Genomic DNA, 9,210 nt, shown 5'->3' with positions numbered 1-9,210 from the left:
TTTTTGGAGGGGAATTTTTTAAAAAAATTTTTTTATAGCTACATCCAAATGGTTCAGGTGATACCCCAGCATAAATCTCTCCTCTTACCCCCTCCACCCTCCCCATTCCTCCTGCCCGTCATCTCTCCCGACACCCAGGTGTGCGGCTGATGATAAAGTGATGAATTGCCTTCTCAACCCCTTCAAATCTGTTCTCACTGCTTCTTTTCCCTTCCATTTCCCCTGTACTCTCTATCTTCCAGGTGTTTCTCTGTTTTATGTATTTCCTCCTTGGAAATTTTTGTGTTTTTTTTTTTCCATCATGCACAACTGTGTGCATCGTGGGAAACTCGCTTTGCAATAAATTAGATGACAAAAAAAATGTAAGACATGCAGCGTACAATGCTGTCCATCCAAAACCATGTCATCTGGCTCGACATTGATGCTTTTATAATGCTCACCAAGTGTAATTTAAACGTTTACTTCAAGCACCATGACCACATCAGTGACTTGAAGTGGTTATGGTTCCTGGAATCTGTATAAACAGCATTTTACTTTGAAACACTGCACATACTGAGTTTAACCCCTTGCCTACCAGAGGTGTAACTCCATCTCTGGCAGTGTAATAGAGACTGGCTAATGCCAATTATGTGCAAAATTTACTTTGCACCTACAGTGCCATTCAATTGCAAAGAGCAGTTAGCTGATGCTCTCTAATAAATGGCGACTGCATCGTCTCCGCAGGAGCCGGAAGCATATCAACACAGCAGCAGGGAGCCACATAAGAACTAATCCAGGGTACACCTGGCACCATAACCACTACAGAGGGCTGTAGTGGCTGTGAAGCTTGGAGCAACCCTCCAAAGAGAGATACATTGTTGTATCTATTATTTGGTGTTCTTAGGGAAGAATCTGGCGACTTCTTTACGCTGTAGCCTGTCGAAAAGGTACCTAAAAGCCTAATATAATTGTTGCGTTTCACTCAGCCTTTGGTTGGCCCAAGTGCCAAGTCTGCAACTGGCAACTGCACCATAATTGACAAATCTACTGAAAATGGTAACTGTACCAAAAGTGACAGCTTTAATGAAATTGGCAACACTACTGAAATTGGAAACGGAACTGAAATCTAGCTACTGTACTGGAACTGGCAGCTCTTTAGAAATGAACCATTGTACCAAAATCGTCCAGTTCACTGAAATTAGCAACTGGACTGAAACTGGCAACTCGGCTTTGTATAACTAATTCTGTAACTGTACCAGAATCGACATTTCTACTGAGAGTGTCAAACTTACCAAAACTGTCATCGCTAAAATCGGAAAATACAAAATTACGAAATTGGCAGCTGTACTAAAAGGGCAACTCGGCTACTATTCTTAAGAATGTCGCAACTTGACCAAATTTGGCCACTGTACCAAAACTCGTAAATCCACAGAAACTGGCAAAAGAAGCAATTGTAATGGAATTGGCAACTCTACAAGAAGTGGTAATTATTCATTTTTCTTCTAGAATTGTCATCCGAACTGGTCAAAGCCCATCCACATCCTGAATTCTTTAAAGCTTAATTCTCTTCACAGTCACATTTGTAAATGTCCTTTATAGGCACCAAAACAATTTTAGCTTAATGGAGCAGTTTTGGTGTATAGATCATGCCTCTGAAGTCTCACTTCTCAATTCTCTGCCATTTAGGCTTTAATTCACTTTTGTTTCTGTTTATGCAGCCCTAGCCATACCTCTCTGCATGTGACTCACACAGCCTGAATGGAAAACATAACGTCAATTTAGATGTTAGCTTGTTTTAAAAGCTTTTATCTTCTGCTCTGTAAATTGACCTTTAATCACACAGGGTCCATAAGGCTATTAACAGAACAAAATATAATAAGTTCTAAATTAAACAGAATGTGCAATAAAGGAAGTGTAAACATTAGATGACTCTTTACAGGAAGTGTTTTGGAAGGCTGTTAAGTCATATGCAGGGAGGTGTGAATAGGGTTGTATAATCAAAGTGATTTAACTCCTAAATGGCAGAGAATTGAGCAGTGAGACTGCAAGGGAATGATCTATACACCAAAACGGATTCATTAAGCTAAAGTTGTTTTGATGCCTATAGTATCCCTTTCAGCATAACTGTGCCAGAAATCCCAGTAAATGAATTTGTAGCAATTCACACCAAGGCCGTCTTCTTTGAATATTTTGTACAACCTGTCCGGTACTGTTATTATTCTAGGATCACATTAAATTAAAAAAAGAAGTAATAATAAAAACATCTGTCATGTAAGACATATATTTTTCTTTATTGAATGTGTTTCCTTGTCGGAAAGGCGTTTATAAGGCGGGAGCCTGCTCCAGCGCCAGCAAGAGACACAGTACATAGAACGTGGTAGATATAGGTCATTTATTCAAAGCCTTTTTGAGGCGCTGGTGATAGTGAGTCAACGATAGACACCGTACATGTTTACATAATTCTCCATTAATTCGACTGAAAGAAAGAAAAATAAGGCACACTGGATACGTGGCATGATTTACTTAGATGGCCATGCAAAAATGTGTTGGTTTCTATCACTTGCTAATGGGTTGGCATTTAACCCTTGAAGAACAGAGGGCTCAGAAAATCATCTTTGGCATTCAAATCATCGTGAAAAGCCGGTAGCATGTATTCTTCCCATCAATGAGCAACCCAGCGCTGAAACCGTTAAGAAAACACTAATTAATTTATAAACCTCATTGTGAGCAATCGATGCTCAGTGCAACCTAGTACAGTGCATTTAACTATTTCAATGCTGGACTGCCCACCTGAGAGGGAACATTGCAGTAGGCATGTCTGTTTCATTAATATGAAGGATTTACTTCTTAGATAATATAATGTCACAAGATCTCACAAAGTATGGGCTGGGCAACTGTTCTTCCTTTTCTTCCATCTAATATTTATCCTCTTGATGAAGGTAGAATATATAAACAGCCTGCTCTGATTCTGAAGGTAGACCCGTTGATAATTACAAATGCCACCCAATTACAGGAGAGGAGTACATTATGGAACATTATAAGCAGGGTGTGATAGCAGCCAGCAGAAAGAGTACAGGCGCAGCTGAGGTTATGTTGCAGCAAACAACAGGAATACGGGGGTAGGAAGCAGGGTAAACTGGACAGTAGAAGTACAGGGGACAAACAACAAGAGAGAGTGGACAGCAGGAATACAGGGGGCAAAGCAAGAGTGGACAGCAGGAGTACAGGGGGCAAACAACAAGGAAGAGTGAACAGCAGGAGTACAGGGGACAAACAACAAGGAAGAGTGGACAGCAGGAGTACAGGGGCAAACAACAAGGAAGAGTGGACAGCAGGAGTACAGGGGGGCAAACAGCATGGAAAAGCAGCAGGAGTACAGGGGCAAAGGGAGAGTGGACAGCAGGAGTACAGGGGCAAAGAGAGAGTGGACAGCAGGAGTACAGGGGTAAACAACGAAGGGGTGTGGACAGCAGGACTACAGGGGGCAAAGAGCAAGGGAGAGTGGACAGTAGAAGTACAGGGGGCAAACAGCAAGGGAGAGTGGACAGCAGGAGTACAGGGGGCAAAGGGAGAGTGGACAGCAGTACTACAGAGAACTGCTGGGAATTTAAAACGAACTTCAAATTTTAGGCCAAAACAGCTTAATTAAAGGCATTCTCCAAGCAAATTCTGTTTCCAGTTCAGCTATTTTGACCTTAAGTTTGAAATTCTCTTTGAATTCCTGGCAATTTTCACGTTAGTGAATATCCCAACATTTGTTGGATTTGAACTCATTTCTGGCGAAGGGTTGGGCAAGTTTCGTGGTATCATGGCTATCCTGCTTACAATGTTAAAGCACACAGCTGCAGGACACCTAAACATTCTATGCCGTGGGACATATAACATACTGTGTGTGCTTTAACATTCACTATACAGAGACTGCCTCATTTAGGGCATCATGATTATCATTAAAACCATCGGATAACTGTCCTTTAAATTTGTCTTTTTAAAAAGGTCTTTTGAAATTAATAATATGGGAATCGGAATGTTTAATACATTCTCCCCCATATGAATAGTGACTTGGAATACTTTTTAAACCGTCCGTGTTCATCGTTGTTGTTCTCATTTTGTAAGGCCAATAAGTAATTTAGTTCTTATTTTGTACCTAAATTGGGTTTACTGTAATATTCCTAAAGTAATCCAAACTATTAATGACATCATGGGTTATAAGCTGGTGATTTAATAATGGCCAATTTATGTTAGAGTGCATGAGATTTATAGACACATTTAAGTGAAGATTATTATATTATTATCCCTTCAACCTCTTAAGCATGCCAAGCCCAGAGAGCACTGTAGCCTGGAATAATCGATGGATAAGTCTGTTTGTACAACTTTGATTAGTTGACCTACTCCTAGTCCCCTTAGATAAATGTAGTATTATATTGGTCTGATGAATGCAGAAGTACAGAGTCAACCAGAATGATTAACAGTAGGATCATGGTAGACGAAGGTAGACAATATCTGTATACATATATTACACAGTGAACATACAGTAGGGTTATGTACAGACGGTCGTTACAATTACACGTGTATCACTATCAAACACATATTATTTGTTGCCCCATCCACTTGCACTATGGGATAGTTCGGCACATAAAAAAAAGAGAGAACATAACTAATTTTACATTGTTTTACAAACAATACATTTTGTTGACACATATGGCATCTGCATCCGATGATCCTTTGTTCTGTAGGACACTTGGCCACATAATTAAACACTGTGTGAATATGCTCAGTCTGTTCTTTGGCAGAGACTGGATATCTGTACAGTGCTCTGCAGGTCTTCGTAGCTCGATACAAAGTCACGGATTGTGCATACCATACAGTCAGACAGGACAGTTTGTAAAGCCGTGTCATAGATAAATTCAAATTAAATATCTGTCAAAAGAGATCAAAATGGAAGAACAGAAGCCAAGGGCCATTTAAAAGGAAAGTGCCCCCATCAAAAGCAAGGGTCCATTATTAGAAGTATGGTCTATATAGTGTGACACACTCCATCTATATCAGCAAACATTTCAGAACCTGGATATTGTTTGCATTTTACCCCACCAAAAAACTGCGGGAGAAATGCTTTATTAACAGACATCCGGCAAAGCTAGCTACTGGCAGTCACAAATGCAAGACTGTATAATATTTATTAAGCTTTGCCTTTCTGTTAAACAACACCAGGTTAGCTTAGATAGACCTCTATGGAAGCATAAAGGTGGTCTGGTTCATAAAATGGAATTGTTTAATTCCTATTGATATAAATTGGGTTAACCCTTTTTGGGATCTCCGTTAAGTGTCCCCTTTTTGAGCGACAACGTTTACCTCTATTTTCTGTTGTAAATTCTCTTTACCAGTTTCCTGCTTCATAAAGTGTCTTACATTTTACAAAATGAGTCTGAAGTCTTGGATTTCCGATTATGATTTTCTCCCACTTCTCAATTTTTTTAGACATATTCGATAAAAAAAAGTTCTGCCCAGTGAAGTGTGATTGTATTGTGTAATATCACAATACTTTGGCATGGTGACACCAGGTCATGTTTCTCAACAATCCACAAGTTCTTGAGAGCTTTTTACATTACATGAACACTGTTCTAAGTCCAGAAATAGGAGCTACAACACCAGAATCGGTATCTATGATTTGTTACAATTAGTTCTCATGTGTATAATGGATTAGATGTTCTCCCAGTGAATGAAAGAGGGGGAATTAGAGAGCTACTGTAGGCAGAAATTATTATTAATTAAATGAGACTAGCTTAACTGGGAGAGCCTCAACGAAGACCTTACTTGAGAAATCTCCTTCCACAAATGTGGGTCTTGCCTTGTTTTCACCCTTGGTCTTTGCGTGATGAAAACTCCAACATAAGAATGTACTGCAATGTCAATAGTCTCAAGCTTCAGAGGTCATATATGTATATACAGAGTCCCCAAATCATCTTTCCCTACTGCTCTTCATGGTTTCAGGCACTTTCCTTTCTTCTCTTTGCGTTGCAGTTTCCGCAGACGCCTGGTCCATGCATCCCTCCACTGGATGACCATGCTATTCTTATCCGCAGTTAAACCTGGTCTCTCTCCAGGCCCCTCACTGGTACCCATCACCAGATATCGACGGCTCAACTGTATCTTGGGGCACTTGCAAGATAGGTCTTTAATGTGAATCCACAAAAGGTTCTCACCACGTTTCACTCGATCATCTCGACACTTGTAAACAGAATGCACATTCACAGTGAACTTTGCCCAGGAACCGACCATCTCCATCTCCAATACATTTACTTGAACCACTAGAAAGGAATGAGAGAGAACAATATTACCATTAACCATGTTAAACGATAGGATTGTTGAACATCTAAAATCACATGGATTTCAAGATCAAAGACAACATGGGTTTACTTCAGGGAGATCATGCCAAACTAATCTTATTGTTTTTTGTGTTTCTTTTATATTTTGCATTTTTGCCGTGCTTAAGATTGTTACATACAAGCCTGAGGTACCCCAATGGCAATCCTCACACACAACTTCACATTGTACAATTGGGGTAGTAGAGCAAACGTGCACAATTTTATATTAAAACAAGGTTAAACGATAGCTTCTGAACGGTTAGATTTGTTTTGTTTTTCAAGCTAGCAAGGTGCACAAGTCAAGTTATTGTCTAGGAGCATAACATCAGGGTGGGACCTGGCTTCTGTATGAGGGGTAAAATATATAATAGTGACTAGTAGGCTCAAACATGTCTTATCTATACTAAATATATACAAGATAAAGTATCCACTTGGGCAGGGTGTAATGCTATGGGTGTTAGTATACTGCCTTTCAGAGCATGTGCTAGGGTATAGGGGGGATGGACAGATGAAGGACAAATATAAACATAGATCAAAGTCGTGTGCATATCAGCTGCGTCTGGTGTTCGTCATCAGGATCCGACTTGTGGTGAGCCATGCCGAGTTCATACGATCCGCTGAGGAGCCCAGGGCGTCCGCTTACCAATGGCAGCAAGTGTCTCTGTTTGGAGGTCCTCTGTGTGAACCCGCGGGTCATCCTGCGTACTTTGATTTGCAACCAGAACCTTTGGAATAGTTCCTCGAGCCGCTGTAATGTGTATTCAGTAGAGCTGTGATGTGGCTGCCCGATTAGGCCCTTGTCCTTGAGGTCAGGCGGTGTGTCAGGCGCCATTTTGAGTGGTAGGGTGAGTGTCCATTCTGAGCAGAAAGCTACAGTATTTGCTTTAAGCTGCCCAGTGGGGACCGGGATAACCTCCACCATTTCAAAGGGGGGGGTAGGAGCAGAGTAGGTCCACTTGACGTACCATCCGGCGGGGAAGTCAGCCGCATTTCTCCCGCCTAGCAGTCTGCAGGCCTCGATGAGCCGCTGCGGCTCCCGCTACCTTGTACACCTGGGTGAGGTAGCCGCCAGTTTGTCTCTGCCTTCCTGATGTAGCTAGTCTGATGTGGTAGCAGTTTTTGTAGTTTAGCCCGGGTTTTTTGTCTAAAATTAGTATGCTGCTCAGGAGCCCTTGCAGCACGCGTCCGATCAGCTGAGAGCTCAGGCTCCACCCCTTATAAGATTTTTGAGATTGGGTAACTAAAATAATAGATCAGGGTGGTACAGTAGATATTGCTTACCTAGATTTCAGCAAGGCTCTTGACACTGTTGCACATAGAAGGCTTATCAATGAACTGCAATCTTTAAGTTTGGATTCCAGTATTGTTGAATGGGTAAGGCAGTGGCTGAGTGACAGGCAACAGAGGGTTTTAGTCAATGGAGTATATTCGAAGTATGGGCTTGTCACCAGTGGGGTACCTCAGGGATCTGTACTTGGACCCATTCTCTTTAATATTTTTATTAGTGATATTGTAGAAGGTCTTGATGGTAAGGTATGTCTTTTTGCTGATGATACTAAGATATGTAACAGGGTTGATGTTCCAGGAGGGATAAACCAAATGGCAAATGATTTAGGTAAACTAGAAAAATGGTCAGAGTTGTGGCAACTGACATTTAATGTTGATAAGTGCAAGATAATGCATCTTGGATGTAAAAACCCAAGGGCAGAGTACAGAATATTTGATAGAGTCCTAACCTCAACATCTGAGGAAATGGATTTAGGGGTGATTATTTCTGATGCCTTAAAGGTAGGCAGACAATGTAATAGAGCAGCTGGAAATGCTAGCAGAATGCTTGGTTGTATAGGGAGAGGTATTAGCAGCAGAAAGAGGGAAGTGCTCATGCCATTGTACAGAACACTGGTGAGACCTCACTTGGAGTATTGTACACAGAAGGACATTAAGCATGCGTGGGATAGGCATAAGGCTATCTTAGATATAAGATAAGGCCAGGGACTAACAAACGTATTTAGAAAATTGGGCAGACTAGATGGGCCGAATGGTTCTTATCTGCCGTCACATTCTATGTTTCTATGTTTCACATACCCACACACACCTGTGTGTGTATATGTATTCCTACATGCAATATACGTGGATGGATGGGTGGATATAAATCTCAGATAAAAGGTATAAAAATAAACTCAACAACCACGAGAGAGATTCATTTTAAACTCAGCTTGGAGTCCACCTGCGCTTTAAAGGGACACTGCACCGTCTTTGTGTCCGCCATCTGTTCTCCAGCACTGGACATTTCTCTTGCGAAAAAAGCTGACTGTTTGCCCTGCATTTAACATAATGGAAACATCCAAATGGTGTTTATAGGACGTCTCCCTCTAATAACTAAAAAAAAAAGAAAGGAAAAAAACAGAAAGATGCTCTGCTTTCCCCGTTTTGTAATGATAAACAAGGTCCTTATTGAGCTTTTTTTTAGCAGTGATCGGCAATGTATCACTCCAAGGCTTCAGTCTAATGACACGGCCATAATCATAGATCTTGATAGAGAATGCTCGGACTGCCAGTGCCGTGGGTCAGTGCTTTGATTCATGTAGACCACACCCTCTATCTACAGTCCAATGGAATACTTAACATCCCGAGCACATATTGTCTCTTATTTGTTTGGACCAAGAGAGGTAATACGAAGTGTGGGGGGGATACTATGAGGCTGCTACCCCCCACTCCCAAAAAGCTCTATTTATCAGCAGGAGGTCTTTGTGTGGATGACAGAGACAGCTTGGGGAGGCCTAGTTTAGATTCTCTTGTCTCATAGACCCATAACGCCCCCTCTATTCTCAAAACGCCAAAAGCCCCTGCCATACATCAATGTGTTGCT

At 41.3% G+C, this 9,210-nt stretch overlaps 1 protein-coding gene across 1 annotated transcript in view; it reads right to left on the bottom strand.

Moving 5' to 3' along the window:
* Positions 1 to 3,369: 3,369 nt before the first annotated feature.
* The window catches only part of NTN3 (netrin 3), a 109,221-nt gene continuing 103,380 nt past the window's right edge, over positions 3,370 to 9,210 (bottom strand). The window contains exon 7 of the mRNA XM_063430596.1: positions 3,370 to 6,284. Coding sequence (XP_063286666.1) covers positions 5,956 to 6,284 — 329 coding nt within the window. The 3' untranslated portion in view covers positions 3,370 to 5,955. The remainder of the gene's footprint in view (positions 6,285 to 9,210) is intronic.

Source organism: Pelobates fuscus, chromosome 8, assembly GCF_036172605.1.
Source record: "Pelobates fuscus isolate aPelFus1 chromosome 8, aPelFus1.pri, whole genome shotgun sequence".
NCBI lineage: Eukaryota > Metazoa > Chordata > Amphibia > Anura > Pelobatidae > Pelobates > Pelobates fuscus.
The sequence above is the reverse complement of the archived record's forward strand: the minus strand, read 5'-3'. Positions and strand labels throughout refer to the sequence as shown.